The sequence below is a fragment of the Heliconius melpomene genome, chromosome 6 (genome assembly GCF_056956725.1).
Source record: "Heliconius melpomene rosina isolate 202511_hmr_F chromosome 6, ASM5695672v1, whole genome shotgun sequence".
NCBI classification, from domain to species: Eukaryota; Metazoa; Arthropoda; class Insecta; order Lepidoptera; family Nymphalidae; genus Heliconius; species Heliconius melpomene.
In genome coordinates, this window is record NC_140394.1 from 11,505,273 (window position 1) to 11,529,657 (window position 24,385).

The following is a 24,385-nucleotide window of genomic DNA, read 5'->3' on the forward strand; positions in this document are numbered from 1 at the left end:
GGAGGCGTGTTGAGTTCCGTGACTCAACACGCAATGCCTCCAAAACTCGGCGGAAAGTGGGGAACCGAGTGGGGAGTGGGGAAGTTTATAATTAGTTTGTTTAAAATATTTACTTTTTAATGTTATGAAATAAAACAAAGAAAAAATATAGAAAATATATTTTTAATTAAATATGAGTACAAGATTTTACTTAACAACTACATAAATAATAAAAACAGAAAATAACCAGCAAAAATGCAAGTATGTAAAAGAAAATCACCAAAAACGAATGTAATAAATTACAAATTTAATAACAATATTCATTTTATAATGTAAATTCATGATTAATAAGTATTTACACTACTTTTAAAAATCTTTTTTTTTTGTTAAAAAGGTCCAAATTTTTATGTGCACAGATTTAAAATTATATAGACAAAAATCTCTTGCTTATGTATGTATATATATATATAAAGAACCATATTACCCTTTTAATATTACCAAAATATTATATTTAACAAGGAAATTGCAATAAATACTTGAAAAGAAGTTAAAAGAAAATGGCAATGTTTTTAATATAATTAAAAGCTATACTAGTGATAAACTCATTTTTGTTACGTTTTTTGATTTATAAGACTAAATTCTTGAAAAAGAATTTTAAAATCCACAATTTTATTCCAATTTTAATAAACAATATAGACAAAACTATAAATATAAACAAGGTTGGAAAAAAACAACCTACGTTTTTTTTATTAAAATCTGCATTTTTGATTAATTAATTTTTGGTTCTATTTTTTTGCCATTTTTACTGAAACAAATCAATGAAAATAATAAATACAAAAAAAATATTTATTTTCCAAATTCTTTCTGTAATTTCCTTTCAAAATCCCACAAGCGATTGGAACCTACAACATCTTTCTTATCATATAATTTAATATACCACCATTCTTAAAGTAAGTGAGGTCCACTTCTGTATCGAAACGTACTATAACCTGGAAAGACTTTCCGTTATCCACCTAAAAGAAATAAAACAATAAAATAAAAATAATGTATCAATAATAATATTGTAATAAGCATAAATAATACTTGAATGTAAACGCACACACGTTTATAGGGTTCGATCACGCTCAGGGAGAAAATTTAATGGAAAGTGGGGAACACTAGGTTCCCTCTGTCTACCCTGCCACGTGAGGGATACAGCGTGGTAATCTCTCTTCAACTTGGGGATAAATTAAGGGGTGGGGACTGGGGGTTTCTTAGGGGGGTCTCGTTCGTCTTCTAAATGAATAACTGTTAAATATGAAGGCTATTTCATTATATAAATGTGTACAGAACGGTCATCGAGAGGCCGCCGTGAATTTAGGTTTACTGAACCTTACTTTTCACTCACGCACGCTCGGGAAGAAAATAATCAAAAGTGAGAAACATTCAAAAACAAAATCTGTGCAGCCTATAACTCTTCAAGAAGCTACATATATATAAAGCAGAAAAAATAAAACCTCTCATAATAACGAATGAATTAAATAATTAATCAAATAACTAACCTGTACATTCAACCTCTGTTGTGGCACCAACTCCTCGGGCACTTCGATGGAGTATAGTTCACTACCGTCCAGTGACAGAGTGTCCGCGTTCTCCCCGGGTACGAACTGGAGTGGTATTATACCCATACCTACTAAGTTCGAGCGGTGGATACGCTCAAAGGACTCGGCTATCACTGCCTTTATACCCTGTGAGGACAACACATGGAAACATGTTCTTAGATATTGCTAAAAAATACTTCTAATCTTAAAAATATTTATACAGTTCGGTTATACGGTTCGGTTTTAGAAAACGTATATAAATTTGAACGTAGCGCGTTTTGAACACTCGTCTCTTTTCTTTTCGAAAAAGTATTTTTCTTTCCTAAGTGTGGAATAACTATATAGTAGTATGGATTTAAATAAAAACATTTAAAAATATATCCTTGTTCCACTTTCACGAAAAAATAGCTAAATGTATTTACTTAAATGTTTACTGTAATATACCTGATACATCAGAATAAACGTATGTTTATGTCCATTCCACGATACAAGAATACTTGCAAGAAATCTATTAGTATAAACTTAAATTTAAATCACGATATTCTGAATAAATAAAACATAATTACCAATAGGAAAGGTCCCTTCGCGGCCCAATCCCGACTCGATCCCGACCCGTAATCTTTACCTACAATTGCGACTAACGGGACATTTTCTTTTGCATATCTATAAAAAAACATGGGAAATATATTAGGTAAAAGATTAATCATGACGGGATGTAATAAATTAAATCAATATACAATCCTTTTTTCAGCTTCACGCTGTATTCCGTAGTTAGGCAGAGGGAGCCTGTAATAATAATAAATTATAATCAATCAATAATGATTTTATTATTGCTTATAAACAATGCTACAGTCTGTATTCTTCTCTCTTTCTTTCTCTCTCGTATGTATCACAATCATAACACTATACTTATCACACATATCACACCCATCAACTCACCTATCAGCAGCATCAAACACGTCCATCACATCGCCGCTGGGGAAGTGCGTGGTGCGCGGTCCCGGGTTCGGTGCCAGGCGGTTGACGAGACGGATGTTGGCGAAGGTGCCACGCGACATGATGGCATCGTTGCCTCGACGTGAACCGTAGGAGTTGAATTCACGAGGTGTTAACCTAAGAAGATATTTATTTAAAATTAAGTGTGAATTATTGATTAAAAAGAAGTCTCATTTTTGTGAACCAAAAACCATTTTTATTTATAAAACCATTTTTGTGTTTTCAAAAAATTGAAGCACATTAAACTTCTTATTTAAAATAAATGTATTTGACTTCGAATTTTAATTTATTTATGACGTACACACACGTGCCATGAAAATATAACCCCATTAAGAATATATTATGTTACTCCACTTACAGGCAGATACAACATGCACTAACAATATACTTTTTAAATTTATTTAGACATTTAAAATTTTAAATAATATATTTTTTATCATCACACTGTATCAAGCACAAAGAAGCGTAGGGCACAGGGAACCTAGTGTTAAAACAATCCGTTCCCACTCTCCGCCGAATTCTGAAGGCATTGCGTGTTGGGTGCCGGAACTCAATGCCTTGCCTCCTCCCTCGTTATCAAAGCGAATAATTGAAAATACAAAATATTTCTTTTCCCCGAGTGGGAATCGAACTCACAACCTATCGCGTTTACAGTCGCATGCTTGTGCCCTGTTTTTTATTTATAAAATACTTGTAAACTTTAAAATTCTACAACTATAATATTTTGAAATAACAAACCTAATGCGGCTTCACCAGCTTAAACTCACTTTTATTAATATAGCCAAATTATACAAAATCTTTACATAAATGCAGTGTTTGCGTGAAAGTAGAGCAGACATCCATAAACACAAACTTTCAAATTTATAATATTACAGAAATAGGATAGGACTAATCCCTTAATTAATATTTTAATTTTTTATGATTTCTCCTAAACATAGATCTAAATTAATTGTTATTTAATTGGAGGTTAATGGTTATGTACCAAGCATATTATAATATATTTTTTTTAATATTAGCAACCACCATCGTGGTGAACAGAGACTTCGGATGCTGTTGTTAAAACAACATTGTTACTTATGATTTTTAATTATGTCTATTGGGATACACTACGTTTATGGAATTATCTATTGTTGTATATACATTATAATATTAGTGAGACTCACCCTCTAGAAGCTAAGAGTCTCGCCGCCGGTGAGTTCCTCGCTATGGAGCCGGCTGGCGATATATGGTCGGTGGTCACGGAGTCACCCAATAGGAGGAGACAACGCGCGTTTGATACGTTGCGGACTGGTGGTAGGTTCTGGAAAAAAGAAGAAATTAAATAAATAGTAAATATAGCAAATAGAAAAAACTAAATATAGTAAAAAAACTATGTTTAACCACATAAATGATGATAATATAATTTTCATTTCATATAAACGATGATAACATAAATTTATCGCCGTCGTGGCGCAGGCGCACAATCGTATGACTGTAAAAGCGAAGGTTGTGGATTGGATTCTAGCTCGGGGGAATAAAATATTGAATATTTCTACTAACTACTAATACTATTAAACTAAATTTAATACTATTTAAAAGAAGAGAAATAAATAATTAAATAATCACTAACTAACCTTGGTCATGCCGTCGAAAAATGGCGGTTTCTTTATATAAGTGGAATTAGGGTCCCATCCGTATAACTTGCCTTGAGGTACGTCCAACGCTTGCCAAGATTGGGAACCTTCTTCAATTTTAGCGTAGACCTGTAAAAAAACATATTTTAGAATGAAACCTAATGTTCATCTTCTAGCTCTGGTATCTACCAAGTACGGCGTTAAATTCCGCCAATTAACGGCGAAAAGTGGTGTGTGGGAAAAAAAATATCCGTTTGCTTTATTTTTATTAATAAAATGTATTTTTTAATTCTTTTTAGCATCTGTATCCTGAATATAATATATAAGCAAGGTACGTAGTGGAGACATTTTATTCCCAAGACATCACCGAATTCTCAAGACACTTGTTGAGTAGAAGAACTCAATGCCGCTTTACTTTTTTAACCTTTTGCTTACCTCTTTAAACATGCCAGGTATTACATATTTGTTTTCAATCTCCTGTATCTCGGATCTGGTTGGCCATATGTCTCTCAGGAAGACCGACGAACCGTCCGCACGTTTACCTAAACATTAAAAGATATAGTGGTCCCCACGCACCGTCGAAGTTTCAAGACATTAAGAGTTGAGTAGCAGAGTTTTACGCCAGCTTGTGCCATGCCATAGCGAATAAATACAAACACTTAATTGCTCATAGTAATATCACTTTCTAAATATAAGAAAAATCAACTCACCCAAAGGTTCCTTCTCAAAATCAATATCAACGGTACCGGCTAGAGCGTAGGCGATAACTAAAAGAGGTGATGCTAAATAATTAGCTCTTGTATTAGGATGAATTCTACCCTCAAAATTCCTGTTTCCTGATAGAACACCACAGCATACCAGCTCGTTCTAAAAAAAAAAATGATTAAAATTACAATGACAGGAATGAAACCTTTATATCTTAAATATCTTACAAGCGTAGTGGCACATCAAGAAAGAAAGAATTTCAAATATAAAAAAGACAACACAAAATTTGTTCTATCGTATGGGAAATTACAGATAATAATAAGTGGGTGATTCTCAACACTAATAAAGCGATTATATTTTTTGTAAAAAAATTGCTATTCAATAATAGATATTATCTATATTTTACCCATTTCTAAATAAGAAACTTACCTTCTCAATGGTATTAGCGATATTGTCATCAATCGGACCCGAATTCCCGATACACGTCATACAACCGTAGCCCACTATGTCGAAGCCGAGTTTCTCTAAATACGGAACAACGCCTGATTCCTAAAAAATAAGAAAAAATGCTTCACGATGTATTCCACATATATACGACGAAACTTTTCTTTACTCTATATCTATATATATATAAAATCGAAAGGTCACTCACTCATCACGAAATCTCAGAAACTACAAGTGCTAGGAATCTCAAATTTTGCATAGGAGTTACTTATAGGACGTAGGTGCTCGCTAAGACGGGAATTTGCAATATTCGACTTCTAAGGGGTTGTTTTTGGGGTCGCAAGTTTGTATGAAACTTCGTTACTACAAATGCTAGGAGTCTCAAATTTTGCATAGACGTCACTAGGACGTAGTCATGGAGACAGAAATTAATAATAACATAGTTCACGCGGGTGTAACCGCGAGCGGGCCGCTAGTAATCTATATAAATAGGTTTTACTCAAAAGAATTTGAACATACACTCATTTGGTAGGGTATTTTTTTTTTCAAATCTTCACACGATAAAAATTACTATTACTACTATTACTTATTTTCCCTCACTTTTGCTTTACTCAATTTTCCTTTGGAAAGGTATCCAACTATTCAATACAAAGATTTCCCTCATAAACGATTCGCAAAAACAACTACTTTATTTATTTATTTTCACGTTGTATCCCGCATATAGCAAGATAAACAGAGTGAACCTAATGTCAAGACTCTCCGTTCCCTACCGCCTTGCCTATGTAGAGATATTGTATGTTGAGCGGCGGAATTCAACGCCGAAAAAGAACTTACCTTCAAGTAATAGGTAACTACACCGGAACCGGGCGACAACGATGTTTTTATATAGGGTAAAACACTTAGACCGTTCTCCACTGCTTTTTTGGCTAGAAGACCTGAAACAATATACATTTAATATTTAATTGGTTAACAGAAATGTAGTGAGCTCAATGCGCACTCCGGGAAATGATTATATTTATTTATTTTTATTTTAAAAGGCTACTATGAAAAAACGCGGCGTTAGGCTCCGCAGGTGCCGGCGTGGATTGCGTGAAGCTAAAAAAATCAATGAAGGACTTCTTCTTAAGGTTTAATCGGGGGTTAGTTTCCTATTCGGTGCAATTGTAGTAACGTAACTCAACGCCGCGCCGCGTTGTTTCCTTCTAGAGCAAAAAATAAATAAAAATAATCCACTCCCTCAATTGAGTTTAATTGAACACAACTTTACCACTAAATCACTATCACAAATAATTATCACTAACCTGCACCAAGCATAACACTAGGATTCGAAGTGTTAGTGCAAGATGTAATAGCAGCTATGACAACTGAACCATGAGTTATTGAGTACGTGTTGCCGTCTGTGTAGGAGAAACTGCCTGAAGCGGAGAGTTGCGACGAAGAGAGCCCGTAGCCTTTGAAACCGACCTGGAGAAGAGAAAGATATCATTGAATCATATCATTGATTTATCGATGTATTTATAAATCTCTGTTAATTCTGTTTTCAATCTCAAGATCGCTCTCAAAATAGGACTTGAGAGCCATTTACAAATATGGACTATAACCTCCAAATTCGAACTTGTTATATTAAAAAAACTACTTATGTGTATGTACTTATGCGAACTATATTGAAACAAAAAGGCCCATGACATACATACAAAATTGGCACCAAAACTCAAAATCTTGTACGAAATTGTATAATAAAGCTCTCATGTAAAAAGAAACGTTATTCAATAAAGCCTTAAAATTTGTTTTTAAGATAGCAGTTATTTTAGCTGACAGAAATATTTGTTCAACCTTGCCCGCTGTAAGCAAAATTATAACACTAGTTGTTAGGAACTGTGTTCTTTCATAATTATTTAATTATATTAAAAAATGTTTGGTTGTACGGACCCTCAGGAAGTACTGGTTCGAATCATAAACTTTAAATATATCAGCGAGAAGCGGAGAGCTGAGTGTCTTAACACAAATTTTTAATGGCATATTTTTTGTTTAAATAACAAACTTAAAACTTTTTGCAGCTTAACCCTTTTTAAGGAAACCCTAGTCTTAAGACAAGTTCCACAGATACCTATTTTTAATATATTAGGTTTTAAATGGGGGAACTCAATTCGACAATAAATTCATTTCCCTGAGTGGGAATCGAACTCACAAACGTCGCATTTACATTCAGACGGTCACATATTACAATATAAATATAAGGAAAAGAATAAGGAACTAAAATTGCTGATTTAAGCAAAATATTTGATAAAACGAAATTTTATGCAAATGACACGTTCAGTTGAAAATTTGTTGTGGATTGTTTATTTTGTTTGGAACTTTTACTATGTAAGTTATTTTTGTCATTCTTAATAAGAAAATACTAGAGTTATGTTTGCAGGTTTGCCTGCGCAGATCATATGATTATAATAAATTTATTTTTATCATAGTTTAAGACTGTACACGCGACGGTCGTGGGTTCAATTCCCACTTGGTGGATTTATTTTCTCATTGTTATTATAAGACAAAGCGACGTCAAGTCGGGCCTCTCAACAGGAAAAATGTCAAAAAAATTAATTGCGGTGAGTACCTATCGTCTTACACTAGGTTTCTTCCGTCACCTTGCTGTGTGTGGGATATTGGGTGAAGCCAGAACAAATATATATTAATTCGATTCAGAATTGAATCTGTGTTTATCACGTAAATTCATACATCAATACTTTTAAATTAACAGGTAAAGTAATTACATAACAACGCTTAATGAATACTTAAATTAATGTATAAAATATTTCAAAATTGTTAAAAACATGTTTATTAAATCATTAATTAATTACGGTCAAATTAACTATTAATAAATCGAAAATAACTGGGTATCAAACGGCATCTTTTTTTATTTTCCTCTCTTTTTTGTTTTTAATAAATTTGAATTAAACTTGATATTAAGAACATGGGGAGTGTTTTAACACTAGGTTCCCAGTTACCCTATGCCTACAATGCTATGTGCTGGATACATTTAGTATGATTATTTTTGTAGGACTCCAAGCTTGTGTAAAATTTCGTATGTGTATGTTTGTCTCCATATTTCTCGAGAATTAAGTTATGCCAACATTGTAAGATGATTTTATTTAAATCAGGTATAGGTATTCTAATTTAGGGAACAGTCTGAATTTAATAGGCTATGAGATATGGGGATCCACCTGTTTTATAAAAGTCAATCAATTTTTGTTTTTTTTTAATCGTTCACTATATTTTTATAAACAAAGAACATTGGACAAATGGTAAATTAAAAGTAGAATTTTAAAAGCGCAATTATAAAATTATTTAGAATACATTTAAAAAACCGCAAAAATGATAACAATAACTATCAATAATTTAACTAGTGTTGCAGTTAAACTATAAAATATTGTATTATACGAATTTCCCGCTTTATATTCCTGCGATATTGAAGTTAGGGCGTGCGTAAGTTTAAGCAATGGTTATAGTTAAATTTCCACCGAGTAAAGATCTGATTTTTTAAAATGTCGATGTGGATTGTTTATATTTTTTTATTATTTTTATTTACTTTAAGAATACTACGACTTTTTCGAAATCATTTGGGCAGTAAATGTCATATACTGATATGTATTAAATAAGAAAGTAGTTTTTTAATAAAATAAAACCGTGAAGCAAACCATCGCTTTTTATTGTATAATTTAGCAACTAATTAAAAAATTGTAAAGACTACGTTTTCTTCATCATTCATCATCATCATTTCGTGGCCATTGTGGAGGAGCGGTTGAGCGTCTGACTGAAAAGCGACGGTTGTGAATTCAATCTTCACTCAGGGTAATGAATTATTTTGTTTTCTTTACTTTAGTAACAAAACAAAGCATCGATCGAGTTCCGCTACTAAATTTCTCAATTTTTTTAACAATATCTTACTCTACATTTTCGCAAACACAAATCTAACCTATAAACATTACTCTAGTCGGACATTTCTCATCTGCAGGATGGTTCATATTGAACGATACACTAATAATAAAAAAAATTACACCAAGAATTTATAAAAAATGCCTATGCTTCATTTATCAACTGCAACAATCATCAACCAATGACCGCAGAGATAACGATTTCTTTCATATTTATACGAAGAAATACCGAAAATATACTAAGTATTAAATAAAATTTGTTTTCAACAAAGTGTTTTAATAATAATATTAATAGACAGATTTTTTTAAATATAAGTGGAAAATTCAAATTCAACTAGTGACACTTCAGCTAACTTTGTATCAACAGCACACATACATATTGCATACAAGTAAGAACCAAAATAGCTTTACTTTTTTTTAAATAACAGAACATAATAACTAGTAAAATAATAATAATAACTAGTGTCTGTTCCTTCCTTCTTCGCTATCTACCATAGTGTCACAAAGGGACTATTTGCGAGAATGATTGTATTTCAATTATATCCACTTCCACGCTCTGGTAGGCAAATGTCTACCAGATACAATATCTCAACAACTGGAGACAAATTGTCTTAACACTGCATTCTCTCTGCCTATCCTGCTATATATGGGATACAGCGTAAAGCAATTTTACGTGAACCAAAAAATCACGTATAAATATATACATTTTTTCTTTTCAGCATATTTCACTTTTCGTGTATTTGGTGATTCAGCTTATGACGTCACAGTATACGTTATAAAGCTGTTTCACTAAATGTACGAGTAGTGGAATTCAACAGATTGTGTGAAAGATCATACAAAACAACCAACATAAACTAATAATTAAAAAAATCACAAACATAACGCTTGACTGACAATTTTTATTACACTAATTAGTTAAAGACGATAATTTAATTAATTTTTAACTAACTTTAACTATAATGCAATTTGTAAATCACCTTTTTTTTTAAAGATACAAACCAAATGGGTTTGTTTTTCAAGTAATTATCTAATTACATGCCTTCTCATTCTCATATAAATAGTTATTGTATGATAGAAAATCATTCAGTCTTATTCTAGCATTCATCACATAAGATTTTGAGCAAATATTGTTAGTATATATAAATTAACAAAAAATATTAAGTGTCATTTTAATTAATAAGTGTAAGTGTAATTGCAAAAGTGTTAAGTTATTGGTTTGTATACATCATACATTATTATAATTCCTAGTATTAAAATAATGTAAATATATATTTTTATTATAATATTTCTACCAGTAAGCCTCGTCAGTCGCTCAGTAGGTAGTGTCAAAGTACTGTCACTGGGTGTCTGACAGGTCTTACTGATAGAATCTGATATGACAGGCGTTTTACAGTAATAATTATAATATAATCTTTTTTTACTTTGTTTTACTATGTTTTATTTATTTTATAAACATTAAATATTCATGGAATGGGAATGGAATCCACGATATTCGTTTATTTTAAATATAGTGAGTGAAAATGATCTACTTAAAGTAGTTTTCACTAATCCAGTTGGCATGTCATGTATCTGTCACTGGGTTAGTGATTACTGCTTTGGAAGATTACATCGACTATTACTATTATATGCCGAAAGACTGTATTTTAAAATAACGCAGCGCACATTATTACTGACAGGTTGAGCTGTTAAATGCTTAGCAGGTAGTGTCGAAGTTCTATCACTGGGTGTTTAACAGATCTTACTGTTAGAATTAATCAACGCGTAAACAATTACGCGTTGTACAAAAGTAATTGTCTTGTTTGTATTTTTTTTTTTCGTTTTGATTCTGCCAGTCAGAACTGTCATACATTCAGTTTATAGTGTCTAAGTTCTATCACTGGGTTTGACAGATCTTACTGTTAGAATTAATTATCGATCATCAAGATAGCTATAGTATAAATGAATTGTTTAGTTTTTTTTACAAAAATATATTATGCTTATCAATATAATACTCAATTGGTTTCTAAAAAAATAAAAAAATTGTCAGAAATAGAAGTCACTTGTTCAAGTGACATGTCTTTTTTTATTATTTTATTCTTAGTTACACTACAGACATAAGTCTGTAGTGTAACTAAGAATGGTCCGCGTACCTTTTGTCATCTTATACATTTTATTTGAATTTTTTTCTTTAGATATTACTTAGAACTAGACTCTAGATTTAGAGTGATATGTCATCGTCATTCTGTCGTTGGGTTTGTGATTATTTTTTCTGCACTGTGTGCCCTACAAAGGATTTTAAAATTAACTGCTGAAATAAATAATTATACATTCTATTAGTCAGAACTGTCAGTCATTCAGTACATAGTGTTTAAGTTCTATCACTGGGTGTTTGACAGATCTTGCTGTTAGATAAATTAAACGTACATTGACTAAGTTTTTTTTCTTTGAAAATCAAAACGAGTATTTGCTTTTGTTATTATTAGTGTAATTGTTAATTTTTGTTATTGAATCACGATTCTATCAGTTTCACTATTAACTTAGCATAATAGGAGCAAAATGTTTTAAAATCTACACTAATATAAGTCGTTGTGCATTCTTTCAGCGAGAACTGTCAATCATTCAGTAAATAGTGTAAAAGTTCTATCACTGGGTGTTTGACAGGTATTGCTGTTAGATAAAACATACGAATTAGCCTGTATTTCATGTACATTACAATAATGAACAGTATTGTTAACAAATTCAAAATCACAGCAAGTGGAGTGAAGTGGAGTGATATCTTAAAGAGTTAGTATTCATTGGTTCAGTCGATACGTTCTATTTATCTATCACTGGGTTTCTGAATACTGCTTTGGAAGATAAGCCATAAGCAATCACGTCATATTTTCAAATTTTCTGGAAGTTGAAGCTGTCAGTTGCTCAGCAGATAGTGTTGAAATTCTATCACTGGGTGTTTGACAGATTCTGCTGCTAGATAAAACATATGAATTTCAATGTATTTTATATGTTATTTAAAATAAAACAATGTTGTTAACAAATGTAAGTTTTCAGATAATATTGTCTGAAAGAGTTAGTATTCAGGCGACTTATTGATTCAGGCGACACGTTTTATTTACTTATCACTGGGTTTAGTTATCAATGATTTGGAAGATTATATCGATTTTTTTCTTACAAATCTCTCTCGATAACGTAGCAATTGACAGAAATAATAATAATATCGTCCGATATATTTTTTTTATTTCATATTTGAATATTAAATAATTATGTCTATTTTTCAGGAGACAAAATATCTGTTAAAATTAGTACTCACTGACTCAGTCGATATGTTTTATTTATCTATCACTGGTTTTGTGATTACTAATTCTGTGGGTACTACGATATGAAGTACTGATCTCTTTTTTGGTAAAAATTAAATGCTATCAACGTTAAAAGAAAACAAACAGTTTCACGCTTTTTTCTGCATATGAGGGCAATGGAAATTTTGTGTTAAGACACTCCGTTCTCTACTTATTTTCAAGACAAAGTAGTAAATATCTGACGGTGATAGTAGTCATTGATTCAGAAGACACGTTGATAGATCTGTCACTGGGTTAATGACCGCCATCATTGCAGACAAATTTCAACGTCACAATAAATTCGAAAAAACATAATCCACATAAATAAGATAAAAATTCTCAAGAATAATATTTAAATATAAGCATAACTTCAATTTATAACAACTTATTAACGTTAGGTATCTTTTTTTTATTTAAACTGATAAGACCACAGACATTCAATGTCCTTTTTTTCAGCTCCACGCCGTATCCTCTGTATGTAGCAGGGTAGGCATAGGGAGTCTAGTGTTAAGATACTCCGATCTAAACTATCTGCCGAAATCGGGAAGCCTGTCCTGGATTTGTCTTGTTACTTGTAATAAATGTTTTATTTCCTTAATTGAGTATCGAACCCACCACTGTCGTGTTTGAAGACCACATGGGCCGCAAGATCGCAAGTGCCACGACGGGCAAAATAGTTTTTCTCCAGAAGAACATTCTAGAATGAAGATGAAGAAGAAAATTCATGTTGAGAACTTTCGCTAGCTCTGTAGACATTTTTATTATGTCACTGGGTTCGCGATTGTTTTTAATGTGAAGATAACCTAAATATTCATAAATATATTATAAGCATATAGATATAATTACAACAATTATAATAAATATTCATTGCTAGTGGTCATTCACTCAGTGACATGTCATTATAATGTCACTGGGTATATGATTACTGTACTTGAATATATTAACTGTTTTTATTTCTGGAATATACTAGAAAAAATAAAGAAGAAAGAAAATCAAAAATATTATTTGTTGTTGTTGTTCTTTATTTACGACGTTTAGTTCAGCACTAATCACTTCGCCAATGTCACGTTGAATGGAAAACACACAAAGGAGAATGTACGGTAAAAAAAGACAATAAAATATTATTTAGTTAATAATGTGTTGTGACATTTTGACAGTGACAGCTGTCACATGAACAGTACGACAAGTTTTTATTCTGTCACTGGGTATGTGACTGCCATTACTGAAGAAATAACGGTACAGAAGGAAGAAGAAAAACAGATTTTCTTAGGTTATTTGTTACCATTGATGTAATCATTATCTGTCACTGGGTGTATGATTATTGTCATATATTATTTAATTACCATAGTACTAACCACATTAACTGCCATATTTTTTTACAGCTCCACGTTTTTTTCTCGAAAAGCAGGGTAGAAAGAGAGAATCTATCGATATATACAAGGATCCGTTCTCCATCCCCTGTTTAATTTTTGAGACATTTCGTGCTGAGCACTCAACACAACACTTTGTCTTGATGGAATAGATTGTTTATTTTAAAGAGATAATAAAAAAAAAGTTGATAATGTCACCAGTTACAGTTGTCATTTACTTAGTAGACATGTCTCCATCTGTCACTGGGTTAATGATTAATTTTACTGATGAATAAATAACACCGCGACATACAATATCATTTATAGATTTCTTCGTTATTAAATTTCATATGTAAGATGTATAATTTTTTTGTAATTTTATCTATATTGGTGGTATTATTGCTCACTATTAATAAACAATTGAAGCAAATAATCTTTTAGTGAGTAGTTTTTATATCAGCTGTTGTTTAAAAATTTTCAGTTAGAAAAAAGTATATATAATTTTAGTAACTTTTATCAACACAACGTCACAATAAATAAAAAAAACCAACAAAATATATAATAAAAACACTAACCTTGTTACTCAAGCAATCTAAGAAGTCCTTCTTCATGACCGACACCGAAACTCTGTCCTGGGGTCGTTTCGGTCCACTGACTGACGTCACTACGGTTGATAGATCTAGTTCTACTACCTGTAATTGGTTAATTGCTTGGATAATTGATTGATTGATTGAATAGAATAATCTTAATAATGTCAAAAATATGAAAGTTTGTAAAAAAAGAACAAAGAAGTTCTTCTTCATAACTGACACAGACACTGTCCTGAGGTTGTTTCGACCCACTGACTGTCGATTTAACAATAAGATTAAATGAACGAAGCCGCGTTTGGGTCTCTACTGGATAATAATACTTTATTATAAGAACTTTCACTTACCTCAGAGAAAATAGGATCTTGTTCGGGATTACTGTAATCCCTAAACTGTTTGGTAGCTTTCAAATATTCTTCAATCATTTTGATTTTTTCCCCTGAACGGTCTAAAAAAGAAAAAATTGTCTTTTAATTAAAATGAAAAAATAAACAGCACATAAATTGATATTCTTTTTTAAATAATTTTTTTATTGTCATTCAATAAATTAGTTAAATATCAACACTCAAATCAAAACTCACTAGTTTGATATAAATATTGCAAAGAGCGTCCATCCACAGGGAAATGCGCTACAGTGGCGCCGAACTCCGGACACATGTTGGCCACCGTGGCACGATCCGCGATGCTTAACGCCGCAACGCCGGGGCCGAAGAACTCCACAAATTTGCCCACTACTCCTAGTGAGCGGAGATGCTGGAAACAATAAAAAGAAAAACGAAATAAGAAATTAGCTTGACAAATCTTTTGTATATAGCAGCATGGGCAGGGAAACCTAGAGTTAAGACACTCAGTTTCCCATTTTTAACCCCTAACGAAAATAAATGAGTTATAACTTTAATTTGTCCTCTGTGTGTCTATTGTAGCTCCCAAATGGATGAACCGATTTTGATATAGTTTAGGATATTTTGTTTGAAAGGTGACTTCATGATATCCAGAGAGTTCTTAACTATGATTTAAAAAATAAGTTCCTCTAAATATGTTAAGAGCGAGAGAGAATTGTGAATTAAAAAACAAATTAAACTTAAAAGCCACTGTATAAGAACCAGTTCAAAACTTAATAAAACCGGATTTATAAAACAAAAATAAACTAACCTTAGTAATAGTAAGTACTAGATCAGTGGAAGTGGCCAAAGGATCCAATTCACCAACCAATTTGTATCCGACGACTTTTGGTAACAACATGCTGATCGCTTGCCCAAGCATAACAGCTTCAGCTTCGATTCCTGGTTAAAGCAAAAATAAAAAATATATTACATACTGACGACCCGCCTTCGGCTTCGCTTGTTTTAACTTATTGTTATATTTTAACCAAATTATACAAAATGTTTATATAAATTGAGGCTTATGTGTCATTCTGATGTATAAGGTATACTAATGAAAAGTTTCATCTAAATCCATTCAGTACCTTTTGCATGAAAATGAAAAACTATCAGTCCGTCATAATAAATTTTCTCATTCATAATATTAGTAGCGATGAAGGCAGAGGGAACCTGGGAACCTAGTGTTAAAATTCTTCTGTTTTCCACTTTATTACGATAATAGCAAGATTTACTTAAGTCTTAATGGTCAGAATGCTTGGACGGTTTCCAAAACACGCGGGTCCGAGTCACGCCGCGTACAATTTGTTCTACGTTTTCTAAAGGTAATATTAAATATGGTTGGAGACATGCATATGTCTTAAAACTGAAATATTGATAGTATCTTTTATATAAACGCTATATTGCCATCTCTTTACAAAACATCGCTCAATCCCTCTATATAAATCCTAAATTTATATAATTATATGAGTGCATATATATAGTGGTGGAAGAGGCAGCGCTCCTTTTACTGAAACTGCATATAGTGTAAAATATTTCAAACCCAGAACTAAAGAAATTAATCAAGGTACCTTAACAGTTTAGACGTTAAGGTACCTTGATTAATTTCACATACGTGCGCGACGTTGCCGCTTTGACAGGTGTGTGCGTGCCTATGTTATACTTTACAAATGGAGTTTTATTTTAAAACGACAATTTTATTATTTATTTTATTTGTAAAAATAACTTTTTCATTTTAGGGAATTATTTTTTTTCTGAATTATATTAGGCTTTTATAGAGTAGTTAAAACTGTGGTTTCATTTAAAGTGGTGCTGACAATTCCACCCTGTATATGAATTTAAAACGTAACTATTGCTATCTCTCTCTAAAATACCACTTAGTTTCGCTCATACGCGAAAACGGGAACAATTAAGTCAACTGTACCAAACAAAAATTCCTCCCTACACAAAACATCAACGATAAAAGAATTTGACCCGCCACTCACCGCCCACGCCCCACCCGACGACGCCCAGTCCGTTTATCATGGTGGTGTGACTGTCCGTGCCCACCACTGAGTCAGGATGCAATATTTCGTTGGTAAATACTACCCGAGCTAGGTACTCTAAATTCACCTGGAATTTGCGTAAAAAAAGATTTTAGGGGGCCAATCAAACTTATATATAAGTAAAAGTTATTTTAGTTAGTCAATAGCACCTATATATAGGCAATGGAACCTAGTGTTAGAGCACTCCGTTAACCTTTTTCCACTGAATTTTTCTCACTCAGGGCTTTTGCCTTGGTGTCAGAGCGAGGAAATGAAAATATCACTTAATAATAACTCATTCCTTCGAGTGGGGATCGAACTGACGACCGGCGCGTTACAATCACTACCTTGTGCCCAAGCGCCACGACAGCCTCAAAATAAAAAAATATATGTATTAAGAAAACATCTTACTTGATGTACAATACCGGAACCTGGTGGTACGATTAACATGTTATCAAACGCTTGAGCTCCCCACTATAAAGAAAAAAATAAATAAAGTAAAACCGTCGTTACCGCCATAGCTGTAAAACCCATGAATATACTAAATATTAACTTTATAAAGTTCATTTCTTTTTCATAAATTTTCAAATGTACCTTCTTAATAAAAACAGCTTTTTACCTTCAAAAATTGGAATCTTTCTTTATTCCTCTCAAACTCCAATTCTTGATTCTTGTTTAAAGCATCAGGTCTGAAAATAAAAACTTGTATATATTAGAAAGCCCTCAGAAAGAAAATAAGCCAGTTTTTTTAATTTCACTGACTATCCCGCATATTTAGTGTTAGGAGAATTTAGTATTAATATACTTTTTGTCCATTTTATTTAATATGCACAAGGTTTTACCAGTAACTTCGGCGCCATAGTCAAATAGAAATAGCTGAGTTGTGGATATGGTATTGGTACAATGGGTTACAACGAAACCATTAGCTTCGTGTAATATAGCCTACCTCTATAAATTGACACAATAACAATTGTTCAGTTCCAACAAGCAGTTCCTAAGGTTAGCGTGTTCAACCGAGCAAATTCAGCTTTATAATATTAGTATAGATTACTTACATTCTCGCAAAGTCAACTTGTACGGAATGATCGATGACGAGGTCAGCGGGACATATGGGGTTTATTTTATCCGGATTACCGCCCAGATCTTTCACGGCATCACGCATTGCCGCAAAATCTACCACCGCTGGTACACCTGTTAAATCCTTTGAGAAAAAGATATTGTTTAAGTTTTACGTATAGTTTATCTCAAACGTATCGCTAAATCAATGACCTAGCTTTCTACGCCATATATAGCTTATAGCAGGGTGGGCAGAGGGACTGGGTCTCGCTCACTTTTCGCCTAATTTCACGAAAATGGGGTGTTGATCGGTGTAAATTATAAGGTCGGTGTAAGTCTCAGTAATTCATTGTTAATCTCTTCCTATTCCTCTGAATATTTTCTTTTAGATTTATTTCTACCAAATTAATGCCATTGGAGTACTTTTCATAGGTGGAAACCAAATTATATACAATAGTTTCCCCGAGAAGCGACTGAATTAACAACCATTAATAATTGCGTAACTTCTATATATATATACAACCAAAAAATCTACAATTCACACTAAAACCCACCTGCAATATGACCCTCGCTGGTTTAAAAGCTATCTCCACTGGATTCTCAGCGTTCTGGTTCGATTCCCAGCCAAGGACATTATTAACATCCTTCTCGAGCACTTGGAAGTTATCGCAATTACGTATACACGATTCCAATAACACTCTTATACTGAATGGGAGACGATCTAAAAAAGACAAGAAAAAAGTAATAAGATTCGAAATAACATTAAGGAAGTTTTGCTGAGAGACTCAATAGGATTTTTTTTATAAAACGAGAGTGGAGAACGGAGAATATCAAATTTTATTAAAGTAACACAAAATAGTCTGATTCATAAAGTTTACTGATTCTTTGCAAGAGAAATGGATAGCCAAGATAAAAAAAATGCATATACAATTATTTTTTAAGTTATATAAATTCTTACTATATGAAGACCATAATAAATCAATGATAAATTATAGGTTTTTATTTTATATATGATCAAATATTATTGGTTTTTAAATTTTAAGTGATTTTTTTAATTTATTTATTAAACATGGCAAACATAGAAAACCTACTAAACGTTACTTTATACTTCTTAAGAAATAAAATGATTCGTTAAAAACTTTCTCCTACTCTTTGTAAGCCTCATTCGTAGCTCGAAAAGACCTTAGCTTAGTGGCGTACAAACACCAAACTTACTATTCACCTAAGAGTTCAAAGCTGATATATATTTTTAAAGAATCTAATATTTATACTTACCATATTTATCGCCAAGTTGAGCCAAATCATAATATTTGAATTTTTTTCCATCTATATCTAAACTCTTTAGCAGCTTGTTGTAAGGATTGTTCGGGACTGTAAATAGAATGAAAATATATTATATAATAATATTTGAAATTTAATTACATAATACAGAACAGAACTTGGCACCCATTTAGATTTCAAATTGCAGTTCAACAGCGTGATACTTTTTTTTTCATATATACTTTTATTATCGAACTTGGCTTCTACTTTCTCCTTAATGTGTGACTTTGGTTGAAATGTGGATTTTCTTTCAATATTTCTTATTTTCCTTTTAAGACACACAATTTTTCAAACTCGTTGTCGCCTGCAACGTCGGTATACGACTCTAGCCATATTATTTACCACCCTTTAAATGGTAAAGAGTTCATTGTTTTGTTCAATTATGCCATTAAAGGACATTTGTAATCGTCAAGTATATGCATATACCTAAATATTTCTTACGAACTAAGACTAACGTCGTGTGGCGCCATGGACATCGACTGTAAGCGAGATGGTCGATAGTGGATCGTGAGTGGGATCGTGAGTGATCCACGGCAATAATTATATATTTTCATTTCCTTGCTCTGTTAGATAAAGAGCGGCTCTCGAAAATGAGGAACAGAATGTCTTAACACTAGGCCCTCTGCCTACCCCACAGTGCCTGAAAAAATATGGGGCTGATACATTTAAGGCTAGCTAAGAAATGTATTCAAATTGAACTGGTAGTTCCAGAGTAGTAGTAGTACTAGTAGTAAAATTAAATAAATTCTCTAGTTTATTATATTATAAATAGTTAAGAGGCCTTCGAGGCGCAGTTTCAGCAGCGGGCAGCGTTGTTCCATTCCACCACTCGTTACCACCAGTTGTGACTTTAAATTTTATATTAAAATTTTAGTTTTCACCAATTTCCAACCCCAACTTCTATTTTAAGTTTTTTTTATATCTTTGAATCAGATGGCAGTTTTAAGATAAAAATGAAGGAAAACAATATACATATGTCAAAAAATATTAGGTACTTTATGTTGATAAGATAACTTTGGTCTGCATTATTTGAGTGATAGGTAGATTAAAACTCGTCACACTACTAAAATATTATGTAAATAATTTAAATGCCTTTAGTGCCACTTGACACCACAAAAAATCAACTTGTTATCTAAATGTGAGAGTTTGTGAGGATGGATAAATGTTTTTTTCACTACTGAACACTACTGAACTAATGTAGATAAAATTTTATAGTAATATAGCTTATACAAAAGAATAATACATAGGCTACAATTTATGACAAGATTTTGTATGATTTGGCTTTAATATAACAATAAGTTTAAGCGGGCGAAGCCGCCGAAGTAGTGTTTGGCTAATATTTTAAAAAATAATATTACAAGAAAATCAATTTCAATGCAAGTTGCAAATAATACAAAAACGTCCAGTTTTTCGAGCAAGACTCGGGCTCACCCTCCGTACAAAAATTGGAAGTCGCGAGTTTTTTCTGAAATTCAAGTTTAGCTTAGCTAGAGTCCTTTTATATGATACTTCATGAAACTAGCAGCTTCAATCTTTCCCTCAAGTGTGAATCGAACCCATAACCACCCCATTAACAGTCAAAAAATGTTTCACTACAACAAAGTGACGTCAATTTATATCTAATTATTATTGAATACTTTACAAATAAGCTGTTTCAAGTACAAGTATTCTTGACCCATACCGTTAATTTAAATAATTAATGCAATTGTATAATACATTGAGTTACTATTCTCACGGAAATACAAATGTATTGAAGTACAAATATGTTAAGTAAGTTTTACTATTATAGTGTAATAAGAATAATAACAATGATGCGTGAGACAATATCTTACTGTAAACGCGATGGTTACTGGTTCAATTAAATTCATAGAAAACACAACATGGTGTATAATATCATCACTATACAACAACGCTATTTCAATGAAAAAATAAATAAAGAAAAAAAGTACACCACAAACTAGTATTTGCTTAAAATAGTACAAAAGTAGTGTGTATTCATATACACAATACACTATAAGAAAAAACTAATAAACAAATCTTGGAACTTACTAGTCATTACAACATCACATTCAACTAAAAGTAAAACAATATCACATATAGCCACATAGGCTAAGGGGACCTAGAGTGAAGACATTCTATTTCCCATGCACCACCCAATTTCCGAGATATTGCAATTTTTATCTGTGCGTTTGTTCACAAAATTGGCTTAGCTGATTTAAGTGCAGTTTTCATTTTTGTGTTTTGGCAAACTTCACTTAACATTAAGTGCTTGTTTTATTTAAATTGTTTCATATATTAAAAAGTTACTTCAATATGAAGTGTTTGGTTCAATAAAATTGCAACAAAATATTTGTTTTATTGTATTGACTGAAACTTTAGTTTTCAATGTATGGATATTATCTTAATAATGATAACGTTATTAAGCAGAAAAATAATTAAGATTAATTCAGTAAATTCAGTAAATAAAAGTATTTTTTGCGATTTCCAATGCCTCAAGGTTGCCTGGAAGAAATCGCTATTTCAGCGATAAGGTCGCCTCATTTTGTTTTATTAGTATTTTTCTATTTCTTTTTTGGGTGTACAATAAAGAGTTTTTATACTTTATACTTAAATAATTTTGTAGTTCTAGAGGGCAAAGCAGGGATCCAACCCACAACCATCACGGTCAGTTGCCTTAATGTCACACAATGGCTTCATACATATTATAAATATGTAGTTACTTTAGTAGCTAAAAACATATAAAAAGTAACCTTGATTTTTTTTAAATACATACATATACATATTTAAGTATTACTAGTATTTTGTTTTTCCTCATATTTATATTATTGTTAAAAATTCTTTCCTTCTTGTCCAAATGTGCCTTTCAATTAAAATCAAAATATCAGTATGCCAATAATAGAAACAAACAGGTTATAAACAAGACAATAAGGTTTATTAAAATATAATAATTCCATAGTAAAAAATATTGTGTATTCCATAGTAAAAAACATTCTAAATATAGGAGATATCTCTGAGCACAGACGCTTATATTGAAAGCATTAACGTGATATAATAAAGCCTACAGCCTTTCTTGACAAATGTATGATCCAAAACAAAAATATTATACTTTTTTTAGAAAACAACAGCTCATGCATATAATACTCCTAATTATTTTTTACTATTTTGAGATATATTTCACTTCTTTGATTTTTTTGCAACTTATAGAATAGATAGCTCACATATATTGTATATATTTGTTAGTGTATATCATTTTGGTAGATATCAATTTATGAAGAGGTACTTAATAGCCACATTGAGTTTAAATTACATAAATATATGTTTAATAGATAGGTACTGAGAAAATTAACTTTAATGATAAGGGTTGTTACCCTCATAACTCCCTGGCTGTAAAGACCAAAGACAAAAAATTATGTGTTGCTATTTAACACAAAAGTATATTATTTTATTATAATAATAATAAAAATAAATAATTAGAAGCCTGTGTAGCTTTCCCATCCTTATATAAAGCTGCAGGTCTAGGTCTCTACCTAGAATAATTACTTAGCATTATCATTTGGCAAAAGATAATGCTATTTATTAAATATATAAAAATAAATTGGAGTTATTCCACAAAATAAAAAATATTTTTTTTATTTTAACCAGTAAGTCAAGGTTTGTTTTTGTTGCTATATCAGACAAGAATGTATATTATGTAGTAGATAAGGGATATGATTAATCTTAATCTAAAAATATAATATTAACCATTTTTGGCAAAGAATTTTGAAATAATACCAACATTATCTAAAGATATTAGTTAATCTATTTTGATACCACATAAAATCAAAATCACTGTTTAATTAAATATATTAACACTACATTCTCGATTTGAAGTGAACAGTTTATAATAAAACAATTAGTAAATATGTTTAAATGTCTATGATATTCCTTTTTATTTATAATTATAAAATATATACATTTTTACAAATATATGTATTCTGCTTTAATGTGAATTTGTATTATGTGAAATAAATTTATAAAATAATCATGTTTATATTTTTTAGTAAATGTGTAAGCTTAAACATAAAATATTCTACTAATATATTATCTAATCAAAAATCATGCAATCAATGAAAGATTGTTATTGATTGAATGACTTTTTGATTAGAAAGTGCGACCCAAATCTAAATTGTAAACTAGTTACTCTTTTACCTAAATTTTGTTAATCCATCACATTAAAAACAAAATTAACGAACGAAATAACCTTCATAAAACAAAAAAATATCGTCAAAACCACTATTAAACAAGATCAAAGGTTAGTTTTATTGAATAAACATTCGTATAAGATAATTTTATATCATACTTAATAAATAAATTTAGTTTAATTATAATTTATAAAACAATTTAAGTATTTTTAAAGACACTTATAAAGATAACTTACCCGCCATTGCGTTAAATCAAAAAGTCACGTAGACTTTGTCGTTAATATAATAAATTCAAAGTAATTTTAATACCAATAATAAGAATTAAGAATGCTCAAGGCAGTAGAACGATCACTGTCATTACTAACCACCGAATGAAACTGTCACGTTGACAAAAATGACATAAGGTGTGCGTTTGGAAATAGTTTTTTTTCTTAGTTTCAGTACACATTTGCGTTTTTTTATTATTCTTTTAAAAGGGTTTAATTATTTACTATTTGAATTAACTTGTAGTCTTTTATTTAAGCAGATATCTTTCCTTTTCTACAGCTTCAAGCTTTTCCCGCATAGCAGAGTAGAGGGACAGGAAGCTTAGTTAACACATTCCAATTTTCTACTTAAGTACTTGTAGGAAGGACACAGCGTGAAGGTAATATAAAATATATGTATATATAAACTACTCATTTACCTATTATTATATTTATGTACGTTATTATATTATGCGCAGTTATAAAATTTTTCTTCAAGATGAAAGTGTTCACATTATATTTACTTAATTATGAGTTAATCATGCATGGAGAAATTTTCATAAAAAAAACTTTTTACAAAAAAAAAACGAGCGTTAATAAAACGTTTTTTCATATTGACTCTATATGCAAAAATTGTATATAGATTACTAGCGGACGCGCGCAGCTTCGCTAGCTTATTTAGGGGTGAATTCTAA

At 31.4% G+C, this 24,385-nt stretch overlaps 1 protein-coding gene across 1 annotated transcript; it reads right to left on the reverse strand.

Annotated features, from left to right (window-relative positions):
- Positions 1–150: 150 nt before the first annotated feature.
- On the reverse strand, positions 151–23,834 carry LOC146538500 (cytoplasmic aconitate hydratase-like). The gene is made up of 22 exons (XM_085186897.1): positions 23,682–23,834; positions 19,220–19,315; positions 18,499–18,665; positions 17,944–18,089; positions 17,508–17,577; positions 17,300–17,362; positions 16,850–16,976; positions 15,640–15,770; positions 15,069–15,240; positions 14,835–14,935; positions 14,476–14,592; positions 6,619–6,781; positions 6,152–6,252; positions 5,303–5,422; positions 4,879–5,035; positions 4,604–4,710; positions 4,169–4,297; positions 3,719–3,855; positions 2,499–2,672; positions 2,126–2,222; positions 1,521–1,706; positions 151–992 (listed from the first exon to the last, which is right to left on the reverse strand). The coding sequence occupies exons 1-22, from the start codon at positions 23,686–23,688 to the stop codon at positions 882–884; spliced, it is 2,679 nt and encodes an 892-aa protein (XP_085043023.1). The 5' UTR covers positions 23,689–23,834; the 3' UTR covers positions 151–881.
- Positions 23,835–24,385: the final 551 nt, after the last annotated feature.